Source organism: Phyllobates terribilis, unplaced genomic scaffold, assembly GCF_046119375.1.
Source record: "Phyllobates terribilis strain yellow unplaced genomic scaffold, ASM4611937v1 Scaffold_5__5_contigs__length_657084704, whole genome shotgun sequence".
Lineage (NCBI taxonomy): Eukaryota > Metazoa > Chordata > Amphibia > Anura > Dendrobatidae > Phyllobates > Phyllobates terribilis.
In genome coordinates, this window is record NW_027362765.1 from 392564198 (window position 1) to 392588336 (window position 24139).

Genomic DNA, 24139 nt, shown 5'->3' on the forward strand with positions numbered 1-24139 from the left:
GTCGATAGTAACCACTCAACCCTGATAGCCCATTACTTTTAATGTGACGGCCCTGGGCACGGAACGGGTCCAGGTCACGACTGCCTCCCCAACATCTGACCCTGCTCCGAGTACCCCATTTCCCAGGGACGGCTGTGAGCGTCACACAATCTGAGTAAATGCTTTCAGTGCAAGTGGTGCCGAGTCAATGGAAAAGATGGGAATAAGTTCAGCTAAAGCACAGCAAGCAAGACCATGAGTTTTCACAAACTCAGCATCAACCATGCTGACTCCGGCTCCACTGTCAACAAACACAGAAATTTTTGGGGTTTTGCTCTCTAGCACCACCTCTGCTGTCAGGGCGCAAAGCGGGAACTGCAGTTTGGCCACAAATGCACCCCTTGCTTATCCAACTCCAGACTACCAAGAGTTAATCGAGTCTCCTTTTGTTTAGGAATTGAAGGACAGGTCCCAACAAAGTGTCCCTTTTTCCTACAAAAAAAACATACGCCTTTTTTCTTGCGAATCTCCGGGGAGATGTATGAACCATAACCGCATGGGTTCCTACACATCCCCCAGCACTGGTTCACCTCCAGACCGCTCCCCTGGCAGAGGTACACAACCCCGGTAAGAAGGCCCCGGAGGAGGTGGTCACACCCGTCTATCCCGTAGGCGTCTATCAAGACTTATGGCCAAAGACATGGCAGCATCCAAGGACTGAGGAGCTTCATATACAGCCAAGGCATCTTTCAAACTTTCAGTAAGCCCATCACAAAATTAACTTCTAAGGGCTGAGTCATTCCATTTGGAATTAGTCGCCCATCTACGGAATTCCGAACTGTACGTTTCCACTGACTGAATCCTCCGCTGAAGACGACGTAGCCTAGACTCAGCAAAGGCAACTCAGTCAGAGTCATCATAGATGAGGGCCAGAGCTCCGAAAAACCCCTCCACAGATTGGAGTCGTGCGGTAATGAAAACACCCACGACTGAGGATCGCCCTGCAATAGAGAGATCACAATACCAGCCCGTTGCTCCTCATTACCGGAGGAGTAAGGACGAAGTTCAAAATACAATTTGCATGCCTCCTTAAATACAAAAATTTGTCCCTACCTCCTGAAAACCTGTCCGAAAGGGCAACCTTGGGTTCAGGCTGGACAGGCCTACCTGCAGAGACCCCCATATTGGCGACCTGTAACCGCTGATGCTGCTGCTGTACCTCACCACGGAGGTCATTGGCCTCCAGAGACAGCCTGTGAAGCCGCTTTGCAACTGAACCCATACCCAAGGGAGAAAGGAAAAAAAAAGTGCACGCCCAAAAACACACAAAGAAAAAAAAAATGTCAATCCCCCTTTTTTTTTTCCTTTTCAAAACGTGCTCGGCCGGCTATAATGTCACACCAGGTGTGGGAAAGACTTAATGCACCACAGAGGGAAAAAGGAAAGGGAGCCCAGACACTAGGAAAAGGGGGAAGTGGAGACCTCCTAGTCTGGTCTAGCGTCACCTGTCTCAACTACCGTCCCTATATGGCCTCTTCAGCAATCGCCGCACGCATGCCTTGCCCTACTCTCCCTGGCTTATGGCTACGGCTAAGGATGGAAGGAGATGAGCACTAGTCAACCTCCACTAAACTCTATAGACAACAAGGGTGGACAAAACAGGTGACATGGCTTAGCTTTAGATGAACTCCAAATAAGCACACGTCCTCAAGCTCCAGAGAGGACGAAGTACTGCTCCTGCTAAGCTTCACAAGTAGAAATGGATAGAGCCGACGACTCCCTCTCAGACACATCAGGTATATATACACCCAGGCCAGAGAGCTAATTAGGTAGCCGCTCGGTCTTAAAGACAGCCTCTTATCTAAGAAGCTGTCGGCAATGCCAAAAGTAGAGATCTCTTGCAACCCACTGCAGGGCGGTCTGTCACTTCTGACACACCCGTGACAATAGTCCATTTTAAAAAGGTCCATTTAGGTTTATCTACAACCCTGCCTTTCTAATCCACGGAAAAGCAACCCCCCATATAGGGTAGATGATAGTTTCTCCATGTTATGTAATAAGGCTGCTTAGGACTAACTTGGTGAGGTGGATGCTCCAAGCCCAAAGTCCAGGTGAGCATATGATGGGTCACAGGTATTGGTGCAGTAGGCAGGTTAGGTATGAGGGAAATGTGTAGCAGAGGTACTGAAAGCCTCAAGCAAACAGGAGACTGGGAATTAGGTAGCAGATGTACTGGAAGCGGCAGGCAGATGTGGCACCCCAGGGGTCCGGTTGCCACAGTGGCATTGCCTTCCTCACAAGGGGTGATGCCATGCCTGGAAGCAAGGAGGGGTCCACTAATCAGGTCTACCAGCTGTAATGCAGCACTTTGCTTTGCATTACTGTATGGTCCGGGGTGTGTTTTGGCCAACCAGGCGTGAGGCCTGTTCCCCGTGTGTGTGGGACACCGTTCGTGTGAGGCCTAGTGAGGCCAAGTGAAGCCTGGCAGCCTGAAAGGTCGAGGCTGGAACTTGTGTAGATGCCATTGGCCTTGGAGGGAAAACCGGATTGGTGAAGAGTCATGAAAGGCGCAGGCTGGATGTCAAGTATGAAAGACATACCAGTAGCCTTAGAGGGAGCGATGGCTAGAGACCCCCAACTGGGAAGCCGCAAAGCCACACTGGTGGCAAACCAACGGGACTGAAGCAGCTGTAACCCGTCAAAGGTAAAAGACACTGCTTATTGTGGACATTTAAGTTAGTACAGTTAGAACCTTGCTCTTAGGTTTTTTCCTTTGCTGGTCACATGACCTTGTTGGCCTATTTAATCCTGCTCCGCCCTTCTGGCTTTGCTGGACTTCATTGTTTAACTACTTTCTAGCTAGCCTGTGCTCTGTATCTTACTCTGTTAGTTTGCTTGGTCTACGGACCTCTATGTTCTATTTATTTTGTTTGTTCGTCTGTCTGCTACTATTTCTGTTAGGAGGTGTCCCATTTTCCTCCCAGTCCTTAGTACTTGTAGGGATTCCTTCCCCACATCTATAGGTCTCCGTACAGACTAGCTTAGGACTTTAGCAGGTCTGATCGCAGGATCAGGTCCCCTGTTACATCGTAGGGATTAAGCTGAGTTCTATCGTAGGGACAGATCTCCTCTCTTTTCCTTAGCTCTGGTAGCAGAACATAACAAGTACCTTGCTGAAGGCTGTAACTTGGGCCAATTGGGCCTGTCTGCTACTTGAGAGACTCCCGGATGTTGAGTGTGTAAACATGCCGGTGATAAACTAAGATGGACTGTGTGATATGCGGTTTATGATAATAATAAACGGCTGCATTGTGAAATACCGGAAGGACATTGCACGTGTGCTTAATTTACCCGGTGCAGCGAGTATCCCCCAGTATGATGACTAGCGCTGCCTTACATGTGGTTCGAGAATGCGGGCAACTGCAGCCCGGTTGCTAGGGGCAACTGCAGCCCGGTTGCTAGGGGCAACTGCAGCCCGGTTGCTAGGGGCAACTGCAGCCCGGTTGTTAGGGGCATCTGCAGCCGGGTTGCTAGGGGCAACGGCACAGCATGACGAGTGTGGATAAAGCATCTTGTGGTGGCTCGGCGGGGTCACGAAGATCAAAGCATCTGGCTGCAACTCGGTGGGGTTGCGAAGATTATCGTCGCACTCAAATCCTGGTTTGCTGTGGCTCGGCGGGGCCACGAAAATTTTTCCGGGGAGAGCGGTGTGTGTGAATAGTGTCCTGAGGAAATGCAGGAGCAGATAAAAATGGCTGTGAAGGGAGCAGCAACTGAGTCTGAAGCTATTGAGCGATTAAATTGCCTGTTAAAACCGCAGCAGGAATTTGAGAAACGTCTACTGGACATGGTGCTGGAACCGCAGGAGCTGTGGGCACCATATAGAATGGTGGCAATGGACCATTCTGTGAACTCTCCGGGGGCGCCATTGATGTCCCAGAGTGCCCGGGGAGGTGGTAAGAGCTGTTGTGAACTGAGTCCTAAGACTATTGTTGATTTTTCTTGTAAAAATTCCCCTGCCGGTGTGGTTGTTAAAAGGGGGCGGAGTCTAAAAAAGGGGCGGTTGTTCAAAACAGCGTGGAGGATAGAAAATAAAAAAAAATTACTGGTGGTGGATTGGTACCTCCTAAAAATGAAAATGTGACCGTTGATAACGGGGTAGCTCCAGTAGAAGGGGGTGACGTCAAAGTGGGAGGTGACCTGTTAGTCCACAACACCATGGGGAGTGACACAGACCCCGTAGCTGACGGTGACACTACAAAAGTAGAAGGAGAGGTCAGTCAGGAGGGGCTAGATGAGGTGAGAAAGTCCCCATCTCGTAAACGGCGCAAGGGCCACAAAAAAGTTGCTCCTGTAGTCTTCGCTGAAGGAGAAAATAAAAAAAATGTAATGCTGTGTGCCGTTGTTTCAAGTGTGGATCCTCCTTCCGAGGCAGAAGAGGAGGTTACGTTGCCAGTAGCAACCTCCGGTACAGTACCGAGTCAGAAGGATCGGACAGCCCCAGAAGAGGAGGCGGCCAGTCGTGACCAAGAGCTGGAACCTATCAGGCAGGAGTGTCAGAGTGACGTGCAGCAACTATGTGGAAACCTGGAGATCGTGTCCTCAGACCAGCAGAGCCTGGAGTCGGTAAGGCAGAAATTATACCAGGTTGTGAGGAATTTACAGCGAGACCTGAAGGGAAGCAACGAGGAAATTAACCAGTGGAAGGAAATGTACTACGAAATTAAGGAGGACCGCCGCAAAATCAAGGAAGAGGTTTTGCAGTTGAAGCTCAGGTGAAGGAGCTGCAGACGTTCTGTGATAATCTCCAGAGGGCAGAGACGTGCCTTAAGGAAAGGCTCAGCAAGATGGAAGCTGAGGGGGAAAAGATGGAGGAGTCCATCGGAGAAGCCACAGGCCAGGGCCAGGAGTTGGCCGCTGGTGATGGGAGGTATGAAGCAGATACCTCCTCGAGTGATGTGAGCTCGGATGATTCGGTGGATGTAGGAACCGAGATCAAGGAGCTCAAGGGGTCGCTACAAGCCCATTGGAAGCAAGACAAGCTTCAGAGACTGGCTGTCGAGAGCCGAGTGGCCGCATTGGAAACAGAGAGGTCTGAGAGAACTCTACTGTTAAAGGAACAGTTGAAGCAGAAAGAGCTTCAGAGACGGGCCGCTGAGAGGCGAGTGGCGGAGCTAGAGGAAGAAGTTTCTGGGCTCAAAAGTCGCCTGACAAAGTATCACTCAGTGAACGAGGCCTCCTTGGAGAAGAAAAAGGGCAAACACGTTGCACTCACTCCCTTATACCATGAGAAGGTGGACCTGAGGAGAGCTAAGAGAGGGTTAACGGAAGATAAATATGAAATGGAAGTAGTCAGGACGGAAATTCGTGAATTTGTAGCTGTGAGTCAGCTCGGGGGAAGCATACAGGGTGAAGAAGCTGGAAGTCAGTTGTCCCTGAAACCTGAGCTGGTTGATTGTCTGGAAACCACTTGTGAAACTGAAACGTCTCGGTACAAGTGCCTCGTAGATGTACCCGAGGATTTGAGGGAAGAATGCACCAGTGAGTCCGTGCATGAGGAGTTTAAGAAGGCCATGGGAGCCTGTAAGGTGTACTTGGCCTCAGAAGCTAAACAGCTGGTGGTCCTGTCCACGACCGAAGTCACAGTGAAGAGGGTGGCTATCCTAAGTGACATGCACTGGCGATGTATTTGCACGAAGCGGGTTCTCCGGTTGAAGACGGAACAAGCCGTTAGACAACTGGAGCTTATGAGAAAAGCTCACAGTCTGCGGGAAGAGGTCATCCGAGTGCCTCATGTGCTCGTGAGAAAGCTCATTGGGAGAAATGGCCAAGCCATGCAGATGATGGTAAAGAAGTCTGGTGTGGTGAAACTAAGCAGTCCACGTGATCGTCAGGACTGGATACCAGATGAAGACGGCATGGTGTCATTCTCCGCTGTAGGAACGGAAGAAAGCCTGGCATATGTACGCATGCTGATCGAGTACAGAGTGACCTACCTGCGAGAGGTAGAACAGTTGAATCTCGCCAGACTACAAATGGAAAGGCAGCATCATCTGAGCAACAGAAGAGGGCAGCCGTCTAGAAATTGTGAGACCAGACAGAGAAAGGGCCCCCTAAATAACAGAACAGCTATAGCTGGAGTTAGGGACCTTTCAAGATGTCCTGAGAGTAGTGGGCGTGGGTTTAGAGGTAGTGAGACCTCCAGTAACTCAGGTTTGAGAGGCCCATACAAACGACTCAATAGAGTACAGGACAGTACAGAGTCTAACCGGACCTTAGATACCAGGGCATATGAGTCACACTGCTGTATGACTGACCGCTGGGAGCGGGGGAGACCTGACAAGGTTACGACTGACCGCTGGGAGCGGGGGAAACCTGACAAGGTTACAACTGACAGCTGGGAGCGGGGGAGCTCTGACAAGGTTACGACCCGGAAAGGTGACCTGACGAAGTCAGTGACATTGACAGATGGTAGGACCCTAAGGAATGGGCGAATGTCATTAACTAATATTCCAAGGGCTGGACAGCACAATGGACAAGTACATGGTCTCTGTGTGAACTGTGGGATATGAGGTGATTGTGTATATTATGTGTTCAACCACACAAGTTTGAACAGAGGGGGGGGATATGTAATGCAGCGCTTTGCTTTGCATTACTGTATGGTCCAGGGTGTGTTTTGGCCGACCATGTACCCTCCCCCTCAGCTGACTGGTCACATGACTGTGACATCACACAGGTTCTTTTGCACACAGAAGGTCTGAACACATGACTGTGACATCCGCTAAGGTCCTGTCTGTGTGTGTGTGTGTATTGGAGGATATAAAAACCCTGGTAGTCTTGAGACAGGGTGTGAGAGGCGTGAGGCCTGTTCCCCGTGTGTGTGGGACACGGTTCGTGTGAGGCCTAGTGAGGCCAAGTGAAGCCTGGCAGCCTGAAAGGTCGAGGCTGGATCTTGTGTAGATGCCAGTGGCCTTGGAGGGAAAACCGGCTTGGTGAAGAGTCCTGAAAGGCGCAGGCTGGATGTCAAGTGTGAAAGACATACCAGTAGCCTTAGAGGGAGCGACGGCTAGAGACCCCAAACTGGGAAGCCGCAAAGCCACAGTGGTGGCAAACCAACGGGACTGAAGCAGCTGTAACCCGTCAAAGGTAAAAGACACAGCTTATTGTGGACATTTAAGTTAGTACCTTGCTGAAGGCAGTAACTTGGGCCAATTGGGCCTGTCTGCTACTTGAGAGACTCCCGGATGTTGAGTGTGTAAACATGCTGGTGATAAACTAAGATGGACTGTGTGATATGCGGTTTATGATAATAATAAACGGCTGCATTGTGAAATACCGGAAGGACATTGCACGTGTGCTTTAATTACCCGGTGCAGCGAGTATCCCCCAGTATGATGACTAGCGCTGCCTTACACAGCATACAACACTTTCCTGGCTCCAGACCAGAAAGGGGACCTCTTCCCCTTGACAACTGGAATCTGAAGGCGGGGTTAGTAACAGTGAGTTGAGATTAGTTGAAGACAGGACAGCGACGAGGAAGGACCTTAGGAAGGGAGCTGTGGAAAAGCTTGCCTCAGGAGAGAAGTGCAAAGAAACCGGAAACCGGAGTCCGTGGCTGTGGGCCACTGAAGGCCCAGCATCAAGATCCGGAGGGCAGGAGACTGCAGGTCTCCTGGCCCCTCCAGATGCCCGGCGGCACAGCAGCACCATAGGGCCCAGCACCGCCACATGGGAGCGACACTTAAGGAAGGCCCGAGCTGCCTGCCATAAGGGTGAGGAAAAAGACGTTTTACTCAGGGACGAGGGCCGCAGCATAGCTTTAAGCAGCAGGGCCAAAGAGATTAGCACAAAGGGAAGGCCTACAATTCCACCTGGCGAGGTGGATCCCCAACTTGCTTCCAGGCCGCCCGGACCTCCTCTACCAGCTAGTCCCCGTGCCCTGGTCTGCTCTGCCAAACAGCAAGTAAAGCTAAGAGGAAACCGCCATTAAAGTGTTGTCTGTTCAATACCTGCGCCCTCAGCCCTGCACGACACTGTCCCTGCCGACAGCATCTACTCTTCAAATCATCTACACTGCCCCGGAGCTTCGCTCTGTCTGTGGAGAGCCGAACCAACTCTGCTGCGTCACAATCAGCTCCAGGGGATCTGCACTGCAGCGGCGGCCCCATATAGCCGCATACCACAGGTGGCGTCACAAACATTATCTCTATAAAAACTTTGTTCCCCTTTTACTTTCCCTTTGATTGACCGCCCTGGGTCACAGACCGGGTCACTGCCACCGTGACGTCCCTCAGCATCAACCGCCCCGGCTACAGAGTACTCCACGGCCCAGGGGGCGCGTCACAGACAGGAGATCAGGAATCAGGTAGCAGAGGTACTGGATGCTGCAAGCAAACAGGAGACCGGTAATCAGGTAGTAGAGGTACTGGAAGCTGCAAGCAGACAGGAAACAGGGAATCAGGTAGCAGAGGTTCTAGATGCTGCAAGCAAACAGGAGACCGGCAATCAGGTAGCAGAGGTACTGGAAGCCGCAAGCAATCAGGAGACCAGGAATCAGGCAGCAGAACTACTGGAAGCCACAGGCAGACATTACGCCTTGAACAAGTAGTAGAGGTGCTGGAAGCCACAAGCCGATAGGACTCAGGAACACTGACAGTCTTAATACCAAGAGACAGATGTGTGTTTTGGTGGGCCTTATATAGACTTAGGTAAAACAATGGGAGCACGCAGGGGCTACTTGCAAAGCCCTACATGGAGCAAAAGAGAGATTATGGACCGGAGTGAAGGGAGCAGAGTCCAGATCTGGGACAGGTGTGTAACACTAACAATCAGAATAAATCCCTAGATCAATATCCAACTTCCATAATATAAGAGAGTGATAGTCCTGCTAAGTCTGATAACCTTTACTACTGGGTGTTGATTGCTCATATAGGTCTCCCTAATCTAGAGAGACAGCAAAATGCAAGAAGGATGGAGAATGGGTCCAATGGTCATGGAAATGGCATGACAAGGAAAACAAACTCCAATGGATGATAAAACCTTAGTACCATGATGGGAGCCAATTTGAAAGAAGTTTTCCAGGACTAAAATACTGATGACCTTGGAATGGATCATCACTATAACACAATAGGGGGTCAAATACATACAATTACAATTACAGAGTGCATGGAGCTGAAAAACCACACGGTGTAATGGCCTTTCTTGAGTACTGCAGCCTAGTTCCCATTCGCTTCAATAGGAGATGAGCTGCAGTACCCAAGAACGGCTACTATACAGTGTATGAAGCTTCGATGATCTGGCTACGCACACAGTGCACTTCTGGCTGCGGAGAGCCCTATGGAATGGGGGTGCTGGCTGACTGCCACCCATTGATCTGATAAGGATCCAAAGGATAGGTTATCAATATCTTAGTCTTGGAAACCCCTTTTACTTGATATATGCTTTACTTTTGCAAATATACTGATGTAGGAAGATAAGAGATCATGTGGTGTCACCTTCCAACAGCCCAAAGTAGTGTTCTTTCGGCAAATGAAGGAGCATTGTAAGTTCAGTAGGGAACTGTGTCCAGTTAATTTGATATGTATTTGATAAAATATCGTATAAGGAACGGTAAACTTTGTAAATGCATCAACCCTTTTATATGAAAATTATTCTATTTCTTATGCAAACAGCTTTCAAGTTGCTGAATACATGGCAGAGAAGTTTGCTTTCCAAAGCTGCATTATAAATCAGCAGGAAAAGGGAGGGGTGACCGCCAGCCATAAATCTTGTAATATATCTCAGAGCGTTAAATCCTCAGTGATCTCTGTTTACTAAAATATGCTGATAACTATAATTGGAATGTTTCAGTCCCGAATAGAAAGCTTTTATTTCCAAGTGAATTTCAGAGATGCAATAGGGCGAAGTTAACTGGAACAAAGCAACTGATCACTCAAACACTTATAAATTATTATTATATCCACTGGCTGTGAAGCAGCTTCCTGACAGAGTATTGTGATAACTGGAACATAATTATTTCTGGTTTTATACCCCACACACATTCCATAGCTGCAGAGCATTAAATCAAAAACATGGACGCTTGAGCAGTAAATGTAAAACACCAAGAAGCTAAATAGAGAGATACACATCCACAATCCAAAACTAGAAGCTATAAGACCATGGAGAAGAGGAGCCCCGGCTACAGTTACCTGAGCACAACCAGTTTGTTAGAGGTTTGAAATGTGTCAGGATGTAAATGTCAGAAGGAAAAACTAGAAACATGGTCAGATTATACACAGAACATGTAATGAAGAAGCCGGGGTTGCATCAGGCAGGGTCCACCCCCACGGTGATCCATGTGCATCAGCCAGGGTCCACCCCCACGGTGATCCATGTGCATCAGCCAGGGTCCACCCCCACGGTGATCCATGTGCATCAGCCAGGGTCCACCCCCACGGTGATCCATGTGCATCAGCCAGGGTCCACCCCCATGGTGATCCATGTGCATCAGCCAGGGTCCACCCCATGGTGATCCATGTGCATCAGCCAGGGTCCACCCCCACGGTGATCCATGTGCATCAGCCAGGGTCCACCCCCACGGTGATCCATGTGCATCAGCCAGGGTCCACCCCCACGGTGATCCATGTGCATCAGCCAGGGTCCACCCCCACGGTGATCCATGTGCATCAGCCAGGGTCCACCCCCACGGTGATCCATGTGCATCAGCCAGGGTCCACCCCCATGGTGATCCATGTGCATCAGCCAGGGTCCACCCCATGGTGATCCATGTGCATCAGCCAGGGTCCACCCCCACGGTGATCCATGTGCATCAGCCAGGGTCCACCCCCACGGTGATCCATGTGCATCAGCCAGGGTCCACCCCCACGGTGATCCATGTGCATCAGCCAGGGTCCACCCCATGGTGATCCATGTGCATCAGCCAGGGTCCACCCCCACGGTGATCCATGTGCATCAGCCAGGGTCCAACCCCACAGTGATCCAAGTGCATCAGCCAGGGTCCACACCCATGGTGGTCCACGTGCATCAGCCAGGGTCCACCCCCACGGTGATCCATGTGCATCAGCCAGGGTCCACCCCCACGGTGATCCATGTGCATCAGCCAGGGTCCACCCCATGGTGATCCATGTGCATCAGCCAGGGTCCACCCCCACGGTGATCCATGTGCATCAGCCAGGGTCCACCCCCACGGTGATCCATGTGCATCAGCCAGGGTGCACCCCCACGGTGATCCATGTGCATCAGCCAGGGTCCACCCCCATGGTGATCCATGTGCATCAACCAGGGTCCACCCCCACGGTGATCCATGTGCATCAGCCAGGGTCCAACCCCACAGTGATCCAAGTGCATCAGCCAGGGTCCACACCCATGGTGGTCCACGTGCATCAGCCAGGGTCCACCCCCACGGTGATCCATGTGCATCAGCCAGGGTCCACCCCATGGTGATCCATGTGCATCAGCCAGGGTCCAACCCCACAGTGATCCAAGTGCATCAGCCAGGGTCCACACCCATGGTGGTCCACGTGCATCAGCCAGGGTCCACCCCACGGTGATCCATGTGCATCAGCCAGGGTCCACCCCCACGGTGATCCATGTGCATCAGCCAGGGTCCAACCCCACAGTGATCCAAGTGCATCAGCCAGGGTCCACACCCATGGTGGTCCACGTGCATCAGCCAGGGTCCACCCCACGGTGATCCATGTGCATCAGCCAGGGTCCACCCCCATGGTGATCCATGTGCATCAGCTAGGGTCCACCCCCACGGTGATCCATGTGCATCAGCCAGGGTCCACGCCCACGGTGATCCATGTGCATCAGCCAGGGTCCACGCCCACGGTGATCTGTGTGCATCAGCCAGAGTCCACACCCACGGTGATCCATGTGCATCAGCCAGGGTCCACCCCCTTGGTGATCCATGTGCATCAGCCAGGGTCCACACCCATGGTGATCCGTGTGCATCAGCCAGAGCCCACGTCCACGGTGATCCATGTGCATCAGCCAGGGTCCACCCCCACGGTGATCCATGTACATCAGCCAGGGTCCACCCCCACGGTGATCCATGTGCATCAGCCAGGGTCCACCTGTGGTGCCCCTGAGGGTTCAGTCACCACAGAGGTACTGCACCTCACCCAGAGGTGTGGTGTCTCCTTCTCTCAGGTAAGGAGGGAGTGACTGCCCGGAACCCCAACACCCACATTCAACACTACACTACTCCAGGCCGGCTGGAAGGGCAAGATGCACTGTGTTTTCTGCTGAGCCCTGTCCCTGGCTGGAGTGGGGGGAACCAAAGAGAGGGTCTGAACCGATATCATCTGAGTGCAGTTCGATGTTTCCATGCACTCATTGACTTCTGATGGAAGAGTGCCATCAGAATATCGGATCAAACTCGGGAATGCAGCGATTTTTTCTTGGACAGTCTCTGACAGAGGAAAAGATCATACATTTGCAGTGCATGGCCCCATAGACTAACATTGGTCCGAGTGCGATCCAATGTCTTGTTGTGCTCAGACAGCAAATTCACTTGTGTGCACCTAGCCTGAGTCTTGGATCCATAATACTGCAGTATGGTGCCTTCTCTGTTATTCAGGAGGTGCAAAGACATGATTGTGCTTCCTTGCATCCTTCCGGGGAAGTTTGGCTAAAAAAAGCCATGACTTGCTTATACAACCCCTGGCAAAAAATTATGGAATCACCGGGCTCGGAGGATGTTCATTCAGTCGTTTAATGTTGTTGAAAAAAAGCAGATCACAGACATGGCACAAAACTAAACTCATTTCAAATGGCAACTTTAGGGCTTTAAGAAACACTAAAAGAAATCAAAATAAAAAATGTGGTACTCAGTAAGGGTAATTTTTTTCAGACCAAACAGAGGGAAAAAATTATGGAATCACTCAATTCTGAGGAAAAAATTATGGAATCACCCTGTAAATTTTCATTTCCAAAACTTACACCTGCATCAAATTAGATCTGCTCGCTAGTCTGCATATAAAAAGGAGTGATCACACCTTGGAGAGCTGTTGCACCAATTGGACTGACATGAATCATGGCTCCAACACTAGAAATTTCAATTGAAACAAAGGAGAGGATTATCAAACTCTTAAAAGAAGGTAAATCATCACACAATGTTGCAAAAGATGTTGGTTGTTCACAGTCAGCTGTGTCTAAAATCTGGACCAAATATAAACAAAATGGGAAGGTTGTTAAAGGCAAACATACTGGTAGACCAAGGAAGACATGAAAGCGTCAAGACCGGAAACTTAAAGCAATATGTCTCCAAAACAGGAAATGCACAACAAAACAAATGAGGAACGAATGGGAGGAAACTGGAGTCAATGTCTGTGACCGAACTGTAAGAAACCGCCTAAAGGAAATGGGATTTACATACAGAAAAGCTGAACAAAAGCCATCATTAACACCTAAACAGAAAAAAACAGGGTTACAATGGGCTAAGGAAAAGTAATCGTGGACTGTGGACGACTGGATGAAAGTCATATTCAGTGATGAATCGCGAATCTGCATTGGGCAAGGTGATGATGCTGGAACTTTTGTTTGGTGCCGTTCCAATGAGATTTATAAAGATGACCGCATGAAGAGAACATGCAAATTTCCACAGTCATTGATGATATGGGGCTGCATGTCAGGTAAAGGCACAGGGGAGATGGCTGTCATTACATCTTCAATAAATGCCCAAGTTTACATTGATATTTTGGACAGTTTTCTTATCCCATCAATTGAAAGGATGTTTGGGGATGATGACATCATTTTTCAAGTTGATAATGCATCCTGCCATAGAGCAAAACTGTAAAAACATTCCTTGAAAGAAGACACATAAGGTCAATGTCATGGGCTGCAAATAGTCCGGATCTGAATCCAATTGAAAATATTTGGTGGAAGTTGAAGAAAATGGTCCATGACAAGGCTCCAACCTGCAAAGCTGATCTGGCAACAGCAATCAGAGAAAGTTGGAGCCAGATTGATGAAGAGTACTGTTTGTCACTCATTAAGTCCATGCCACAGAGACTGCAAGATGTTATTAAAGCCAGAGGTTGCGCAACAAAATACTAGTGATGTATTGGAATGTTTTTTTGTGTGTTTGTTTTTCATGATTCCATAATTTTTTCCTCAGAATTGAGTGAATCCATAATTTTTTCCCTTTGTTTGGTCTGAAAAAAATTATCCTTACTGAGTGCCACATTTTTAATCTTGATTTCTTTTAGTGTTTCTTAAAGCCCTAAAGTTGCCATTTGAAATGAGTTTAGTTTTGTGCCATGTCTGTGATCTGCTTTTTTTCAACAACATTAAACAACTGAATGAACATCCTCCGAGCCCGGTGATTCCATAATTTTTGCCAGGGGTTGTATGTAGTGAAAAAGCAGGAGTGGCAAAATATTGGCAGGTGAGTTTTCCCCACTGTGGGTGACAGAATAGCATTTTGGGCACATTGAACAGAAGTTTAAATTCAACGGGCGCATTCTTTGGGAAATTTTTATACAAGGGACACAGAGTTGGGGATTTTTTTTTTAGGGGTGACATTTCGGGAACTATTGTTTTAAACAGGGGGGAACATTTTGGAGCATATTATATTCAAGGGCACATTTTTGTATATATTTTTACTCTTAGGGCACATTATAGTCATGTTTTTCTGGGTTACAGTGTAAGGCATATTTCTATTCAGGCAAACATCATATTATTTATTATTCATCGGCATAGAGTGGGGGATATTTTTTTTCAGGAGGAAAGAGTTGCACTTTTATTCAGCGTGAACTGTATGTGACACTGTTATTTCTAGTGTTGGGATGTGCCTTTGAAACATTAGCTGTCGTGATGGTCTGGGCTGGATGAAGAAGAAAAGGGAGGAAAACAATTATTTATTTATTTATTCTACTGTTGTAAACATGTATTACTTAAGTTATGAAACCACTGGTATGACTACCCATATGACTACCAGTACAGATCATTAAGCTGTTTCCACCAAGCTATTTCAGACTGATATACAATCAATAACTGATCGGTGCTAATTTTCCCTGCAAAGTGGCACTCCCAAACACTTACTGTGTAGGGAACTACAACCCAGCCCCACTCACTTGAATGACGCTATGTCCCATTTTCCTGCAGAGAGTTTGGCTGGGAGTAGCACCATATAAGAGTAATGCCAAAGTTACGTCTGAACTTTGGTTTACCATGTATCTGAGGGTTTCAGAGCTTGTACACCCACTGATCACAATATCATTAAATGGTGAGAAAACTTCAAATGTTTTCTAAATGGAGCCAGTATACGAAAAAAAAGCAAAATAAATCACCTTAAGAACAATAAAATTGATATAAATAAGACGTAATCTCTATTCTCACCAGTCAATTTCAAGAACATACTCACCCTGAATCGAACTTTTCCATTTGTGCTCATCTGTAAGAAAAGGCGGTGAGGACCATTCCAGTTTCCATATACAATATCAACTTTTCCATCCCTATTGAAGTCAGCTAGAGCTACACCACGACCATGCTGGTAGATGTCATCTACACCTGTAAAAGAAAAAATTAAAATACACAAAATTAAACTTGTATATGTTACCTAGTAAAAAACAAGTAGAAGAACATTATATACATAGTAACATAGTTTTTAAGGTTGAAGGAAGACTAAGTCCATCTGGTTCAACCCATAGCCTAACTTGTTGATCCAGAGGAAGGCAAAAAAAAAACCATGTGGCAAACACTAAGCTCCATATTGGGGAAAAAAATTCCTTCCCGACTCCATACGACAATCAGACTAGTACTCTGGATCAACGTCCTATCAATGAATCTAGTATATATAACCTGTAATATTATACTTTTCAAGAAAGGCATCCAATCCCTTCTTAAATTTTAATAGTGAATCACTCATTACAACATCATGCGGCAGAGAGCTCCATAGTCTCACTGCTCTTACAGTAAAGAATCCCCGTCTGTGATTATGATTAAACCTTCTTTCCTCCAGACGTAGAAGATGCCCCCTTGTCCCTGTCTCTGGCCTCAGAGTTAAAAGATCAGTAGAAAGGTCTTTGTACTGTCCCCTCATATACTTGTACATAGTAATAAGATCACCCCTTAGCCTTCTTTTCTCCACAGTAAATAACCCCAAGTGTAATAACCTGTCTTGGTATTGCAGACCCCCCAGTCCTCTAATAACCTTGGTCGCTCTTCTCTGCACCCGCTCTAGTTCAGCTATGTCTTTCTTATACACCGGAGACCAGAACTGTACACAGTATTCTAAGTGTGGTCGCACTAATGACTTGTATAGAGGTAAAATTATGTTCTCCTCATGAGCATCTATGCCTCTTTTAATGCATCCCATTATTTTATTTGCCTTTGCAGCAGCAGCCTGACACTGGCCACTAAACGTGAGCTTGTCGTCCACCAATACACCCAGGTCTTTTTCAGTTACAGTTTTGTCCAGTGTTTTACAATTAAGCATATAATTATACATTTTATTTCCTCTGCCCAAGTGCATTACCTTACATTTATCCCCATTAAAGCTCATTTGCCATTTATCAGCCCAAGCTTCTAGTTTACATAGATCCTCCTGTAATATAAAATTGTCCTCCTCTGTATTGATTACCCTGCAGAGTTTACTGTCATCTGCAAATATTGAAATATTACTCTGTATGCCCCCTACAAGGTCATTAATAAATATGTTAAAAAGAAGGGGGCCCAATACTGACCCCTGTGGTACCCCACTGTTAACTGAGACCCAGTCTGAGTGTTTTCCATTAATAACCACCCTTTGTTTCCTATCACTGAGCCAATTCTTAACCCACATACATATATTTTCCCCTATCCCCATTGTTCTCATTTTATGTATCAACCTTTTGTGTGGAACCGTATCAAAAGCTTTTGAAAAGTCCATATACACAACATCCACTGCATTTCCTTGGTCCAGTCCAGAACTTGCCTCCTCATAAAAACTGATCAGATCAGTTAGACAGGAGAGGTCCCTCGTAAACCCATGTTGATATTGGGTTATGAGGTTATTCTTCTTCAGATACTCTATTATAGCATCTCTTAGGAAACCCTCCAGGATTTTACCCACAGTAGTGGTTAAGCTTACCGGCCTATAATTTCCAAGTTCAGTTTTTGTCCCCTTTTTGAATATTGGCACCACATTTGCTATACGCCAGTCCTGTGGTACAGACCCTGTTATTATGGAATCTTTAAAGATTAAAAATAATGGTCTATCTATGACGTTACTTAATTCCTGCAGTACTCACGGGTGTATCCCATCCGGGCCCGGGGATTTGTCAACTTTAGTGATTTTTAGACGCCGCCGTACTTCCTGCTGGGTTAAGCAAGTGACATTTACTGGAGAATTTTTGTTATCACTAATCATGTTTTCTGTCATGCGATTTTCTTGTGTAAATACGGTTGAAAAAAAATCATTTAGCATATTGGCTTTTTCCTCATCCTCATCCACCATTTCACCCAGACTATTTTTAAGGGGGCCAACACTATCATTTTTTAGTTTTTTACTATTTATGTAGTTAAAGAATATATTGGGGTTATTTTTACTTTCTCTGGCAATGATTCTCTCTGCCTCAATCTTTGCTGCCTTGATTTGTTTTTTACATAATTTATTTAATTTTCTATATTTATTTAATGCCTCATCACTACCTACTTGCTTTAGTTCTCTAAATGCTTTCTTTTTGTCACTTATTGCGCCCCTTACAGCTCTATTTAGCCATAGTGGTTTCCTCCTATTTCTAGCATGTTTATTCCCAAGGGGTATATGACGCGCCCCCTGGGCCATATTCTTTAGGGGAATACCCGGAGCCGGATCAGATGGGGGTTGTAGTCTCCGAGTGGCTGTGACCCGGTCCGTGCCCAGGGTGTCAAGCTCAGAGTATGTGGCAGTCCTACAGATGTTACAAAGTTCGTTATGTCGACTACGCCACCCGTTGGATTGCGGTCACTACGGCCGCTGCTGCAGCAGGGTCCGCTGAGGCTGATGGTGTTGGTGCAGCTTTAGATAGTATAACCCCCAACGGGAGGGGTATGGCCTCAGGGGGTCAGGTGCAGAGGATGGGGGTTGTGGTGGTGCAGCGTGGATGATAATGAAAGACAGAGTCGGGTTGTGCAGTTCAGGGTGTTTACTTACTGCAGATATTCCGGTCACTCCGGCCTTAAGTGACCACCCGAGCCGTGCTGCGTCCACCAGGTCCTGGATTCAGCCAACCCCCAAGCAAATCCGGAGCGTGTCCCTGAGCCCTCCTTCTTGTCCTTTCTTCTGGCCGTCCCCACCAGGGATCCACCTAGGTCCAGCTCCCTCGGGCCTTCTGTTGGGAGACCCTTGGCCTTGGGTTCCCTGACCCTACACGTGGTTTGCCTTCAGGGTAGATGTGGTGGGTGGCCGTGGCAGATCCTGCCCACGGCCTCCGGTCTCTGGCTGAGGTGTGCTTTAGCCCCCACCAGTTTGGGATCCGGTACCCTATTGCCAACTCTTCACCCTAGGTTTGTATGTGGGTTCTCAGAGTTCCTTCTTGTTTCCCCCTCTGGGTCTTTCTTGCTCCACTCTCACTCTCTCTGGGGCTTCTCTGCTTTCTGCTCTCTTCCTCTGACTCTGCAAAAAACTGACAGACTGACTGACTGTGGCTGACTGACCCTGATCTTAGATGGTGCCCACCTTAAATACTCCCTCTATGTGTGAGCTCAGGTGACCAGCACCCAATGAGCTCCTAACTTTACCCAGGCTGCTCCCCCTATCTGCCCCTACACTACTGGGATGTACCACCCCCCTCCCACTCCAGCCAGGAACAGACTCGGTCGTACCTGCACATTTCTAAGTGGGAGTACCGTTGGTCTGCTCCTCGGAAATGGGATGTGTGTAGTGCATGCAGCTTTCTGAGCTCAGTTCCACACTCCATCCTTACCCGGGAGTGGAATATCACACCTCTGGGTTGAGGTGCAATACCCCTGTAGCAGCCGAATCCTCAGGGTGCTACATATATATTGTGCACAGGTCCTATTCAGGATGTTAATAAATGTCTCCCATTTGCTTTGTGTAGCTTTATGTCTCAGGATATCGTCCCAGTTTATTGCACTAAGATCATCTCTTAACCGTTGGAAATTTGCCTTCCTGAAGTTTAGTGTCCTTGTAACCCCTCTACTACACATCTTATTAAAGGTTACATGAAAACGTATTATTTTGTGATCACTATTACCCAAGTGACCCCCAACTCGTATATTTGATATGCGGTCTGGCCTATTGGTTAATATTAGGTCTAGCAGTGCCCCCCTTCTTGTTGGGTCCTGAACCAGTTGTGAAAGGTAATTGTCTCTCATAGTAGTCAAAAACCTATTACCTTTGCTTGAACTACAGGTTTCTGTCCCCCAATGTATTTCAGGGTAGTTGAAGTCTCCCATAATAATGACTTCTCCTTGAGTCGCTGCTTCATCTATTTGCTTTACGAGGATATTCTCCGCTACTTCCATTATTTTTGGAGACTTATAACAAACCCCTATCAGTAATTTATTATTTTTTCCCCCTCCCCTTATCTCCACCCACAGGGACTCTACATTTTCATTAGATTCACATATATCCTCCCGCAAGACAGGTTTTAAGGATGATTTTACATATAAACACCCCCCCCCCTCGCTTGTTTGTATGGTCATTTCTGAACAGACTATAGCCCTGTAAATTAAGTCATGGCTCTCGTCCAGCCACGTCTCAGATATCCCTACCATGTCATAATTATTTTCCAACAAAATTAATTCTAATTCCTCCATTTTGTTGGTGAGGCTTCTGGCATTAGTGTACATGCATTTTATGTATCTCTGTGTACCTCTATTCCTTCTTACTTTATTGACTGTTCTAACCCCACCCCCAATTTCTTTATTTGTGCCCAGGTCACTATCTGCACTATCTTCCCCACCTATAAAATGAATACCCCCCCCCCCAATCCCTAGTTTAAACACTCCTCCAACCTTCTAGACATTTTCTCCCCCACCACAGCTGCACCCTCCCCATTAAGGAGCAGCCGGTCCCTAGCGTAGAGTCTGTAGCCAACTGAGAAGTAGGCCCAGTTCTCCAGGAACCCAAATCCCTCCTTCCTACACCAGTTCTTGAGCCACTTATTTATCTCCCTAATCTCCCATTGCCTGGTACCGGTAGTATTTCAGAGAATACCACCTTGGAGGTCCTTGCTTTCAGCTTGCAGCCTAATTCCCTGAAATCATCTTTAAGGACCTTCCACCTACCTCTAACTTTGTCATTTGTGCCAATGTGCACCATGACCGCTGGGTTCTCACCAGCCCCTCCCAGTAATCTGTCAACCCGATCAGCGATGTGCCGGACTCGAGCGCCAGGTAGGCAGCACACTGTTTGACGATCCCTGTCTTTGTGACAGATTGCCCTATCTGTTCCCCTAATAATTGAATCCCCCACTACCAGCACCTGCCTGGCCTGCACTACTCTACTATTTCCCTCTTTACTGGAGCGGACACTCCTCCGGCTTTCAGGGGACATGCCTTGCTGCAGTAGTGCTACCCCTGTACCGTCACTCCCCTCATCTGCCAACTTTGCAAACTTACTGGGGTGTGCCAGATCAGGACTAGCCTCCCTAGCACTCTGCCCTCTACCACCCCTTCTAACTGTGACCCAACTAGCGACCTCACTGTCCTGCAGCTCCCGACTACCACTCTCCCCCACATCTACCCCAGTGAGCTGCTGCTCAGTGAGCAGCAGACTCCTTTCCATGTTGTCAATGGATCTCAGTGTTGCCAGCTGCTCATTTAGATCCAGTATCTGGGCTTCCAAACGCACAATGTGCACACATCTAACGCAGCAGTAAGCAACCTCGACCGGCTGTTCAAGGAATACATACATGTGGCAAGATGTACACTGGATAGCATTGTCAATAATGGAGCTCATTTCCTAATGGGGATTGCAATATACAGAATGTTAAGTAAAAAGTAAAGTAAAGAATTAATGAAATACAGTCAGCAAATCAGTCCAAAGTCCTCCCTTCCAAACTCCCTGAATCCAAAGTCACTGAAAAACAAGTCACACACTTACTTTCGTTCGCACTTACGCTCCGGACACACGCAGCTCGTTCACACTCGCAAACTAAGAGATTTAAAGAGTTTTGTTTGTTTTTTTCCATTTACCAGCAATGCACCCTTCACCTCAAGGCAGCTTCACAACTTCCACTAAGTTCTTAACTACATTGCTCTACTGCAGTTTCCAACAAAGAGTAGCTTGTTGTTCCTTCCATATGGCTGCTGAGATGATAGTCACTGTAGATAGTATTGTGCGCTCATTAAAAATTGAGGTTGTCAAAGCTCCTTAAACCATATCTGTCCTTTTACACAAACCTATAGAAGAGCATGGTCTTGTACCTTCATGCACCACAAGTAGGTAAAACTGGTTTTGGTGTGTAACTCAATCTAATAAGTCCAGGAACTGCCCTAATTATCTTACTCTTGTAACTTGTCATCCATTCGTTTTCAGTAGGGATTCTCCTTCATCACTTTCTTTGTGAATGCAGAATTCCATGCAGGTATCTTCCATTACAAGCATTTTCTATGGATGCTCATGATTGATAAATAATCATTATTTTATGCCTGTTGTCAAGTGCAATCCATCTTAAGCATCAAAGAAACCAATCTGAAATGGGGGCTTATCAGAGAAACTTTTAGTTCAGGCACACGTGAAAATAGCAGCAGCAAAACATGCTGAGAAGCAATGGAAGAGAGGTTCCATCTCCAGTAGTGACACCACAGTAAGTAGGGGCAGGTCTTTGTCTTTCTACAGTAAGTGGGATCGAGATTTTGCCTTTCTACAGTAATTGGAGACAGGTCTCTGTCTCTCTATAGTGAGTGAGTGTTGGTCTCTTTCTCTCTATAGTAAATGAGGGTGGATCTCTGTCTCTCTATAGTAAGGTTGGGTGGGTCTCTGTCTCTCTATAGTAAGTGAGGGTGGGTCTCTGTCTCTCTATAGTAAGGGAGGGTGGGTCTCTGTCTCTTTATAGTAAGTGAGGGTGGGTCTCTTTCTCTCTATATTAAGTGAGGATAGGTCTCTTTCTCTCTATAGTAAGTGAGGATGGGTCTCTTTCTCTCTATAGTAAGTAGGGATGGGTCTCTCTCTCTATAGTAAGTGAGGGTGGATCTCTTTCTCTCTATAGTAAGTGAGTGCTGGTCTCTTTCTCTCTATAGTAAATGAGGGTGGATCTCTGTCTCTCTATAGTAAGGTTGGGTGGGTCTCTGTCTCTCTATAGTAAGTGAGGGTGGGTCTCTGTCTCTCTATAGTAAGGGAGGGTGGGTCTCTGTCTCTTTATAGTAAGGGAGGATGGGTCTCTGTCTCTATAGTAAGTGAGGATGGGTCTCTTTCTCTCTATAGTAAGTGAGGGTGGGTCTCTTTCTCTCTATAGTAAGTGAGGGTGGATCTCTGTCTCTCTATAGTAAGGTTGGGTGGGTCTCTGTCTCTATAGTAAGGGAGGGTGGGTCTCTGTCTCTCTATAGTAAGGGAGGGTGGGTCTCTGTCTCTCTATAGTAAGGGAGGGTGGGTCTCTGTCTCTCTATAGTAAGGGAGGGTGGGTCTCTGTCTCTCTATAGTAAGGGAGGGTGGGTCTCTGTCTCTCTATAGTAAGGGAGGGTGGGTCTCTGTCTCTCTACAGTAAGTGAGAGTGGGTCTCTGTCTATAGTAAGTGAGGATGGGTCTCTTTCTCTCTATAGTAAGTGAGGGTGGGTCTCTGTCTCTCTATAGTAAGGTTGGGTGGGTCTCTGTCTCTATAGTAAGGGAGGGTGGGTCTCTGTCTCTCTATAGTAAGGGAGGGTGGGTCTCTGTCTCTCTATAGTAAGGGAGGGTGGGTCTCTGTCTCTCTATAGTAAGGGAGGGTGGGTCTCTGTCTCTCTATAGTAAGGGAGGGTGGGTCTCTGTCTCTCTATAGTAAGGGAGGGTGGGTCTCTGTCTCTCTACAGTAAGTGAGAGTGGGTCTCTGTCTATAGTAAGTGAGGATGGGTCTCTTTCTCTCTATAGTAAGTGAGGGTGGGTCTCTTTCTCTCTATAGTAAGTGAGGGTGGGTCTCTCTCGCTATAGTAAGTGAGGGTGGATCGCTGTCTCTCTATAGTAAGGTTGGGTGGGTCTCTGTCTATAGTAAGGGAGGGTGGATCTCTGTCTCTCTATAGTAAGGTTGGGTGGGTCTCTGTCTCTCTACAGTAAGTGAGAGTGGGTCTCTGTCTATAGTAAGTGAGGGTGGGTCTCTGTCTATAGTAAGTGAGGATGGGTCTTTGTCTCTCTACAGTAAGTGAGGGTGGGTCTTTGTCACTCTACACTAAGTGAGGGTGGTTCTTTGTCACTCTACACTAAGTGAGGGTGGGTTTTTGTCATTCTACACTAAGTGAGGGTGGGTTTTTGTCATTCTACACTAAGTGAGGGTGGGTTTTTGTCATTCTATACTAAGTGAGCGTGGGTCTTTGTCATTCTACACTAAGTGAGGGTGGGTCTTTGTCATTCTACACTAAGTGAGGATGGGTCTTTTTTGCTCTATGGTAAGTAGGGGTGTTGTCCTTCAAGTGGAGATGTTCTCTGTCTCTCTATAGCAAGTGGGGGCGGGTTTTCACCTCTCTACAGTAGTTGGGGTATTTCTTTGTCTTTTTACAGTAAGTGGGACAGATTTTTGGCTTTGTACAGTAAGTCAGCAAGTCTCTGTCTTGCTATAATAAGTGAGAGCGGGTCTGTCTTTCTATAGTAAATGGGGGTGCGTCTATGTCATTCTACAGTAAGTGGGGTTGAGTCTGTGTCTCACTAAAGTAAACGGGGGTGGTTCTATGTGCTTCTGCAGTAAGTGGGAGTGGGTATATGTCCTTCTGCAGTAAGTGGGGGTGGGTCTATGTCCTTCTCCAGTAAGTGGGGGTGGGCCTTTGTCTTGCTACTGTAAGTGGAGGCACCATTTTTTTCTCTGTTCCTGCTTTCCTTTCTGCATAGAGGTATAATGGAGAAGTGGGCCTTCATTTCACAGCAGTCAATCTATTAAACTATGGCAGGAACACTGCATGCCAGGAAGTGAGAGAAAGTTCCTTACTTATAGTGCTGGCAAAATGCAGGAAGAGAAGCTGCCCACTAAAAAGACTGAGAAGCAAGTTACAGAATATCAGAATAGAAAGCATAAGAATGGTCTTTTTCCTGCACATACTAAAC

At 47.4% G+C, this 24139-nt stretch overlaps 1 protein-coding gene across 4 annotated transcripts in view; it reads right to left on the reverse strand.

Moving 5' to 3' along the window:
* CRTAC1 (cartilage acidic protein 1) overlaps nt 1-24139 on the reverse strand; it is a 751919-nt gene that overhangs the window by 210276 nt on the left and 517504 nt on the right. For all 4 annotated transcript variants that reach the window (XM_073684992.1, XM_073684991.1, XM_073684993.1 and 1 more), the window contains exon 7: nt 15350-15495. In XM_073684992.1, coding sequence (XP_073541093.1) covers nt 15350-15495 — 146 coding nt within the window. The remainder of the gene's footprint in view (nt 1-15349; nt 15496-24139) is intronic.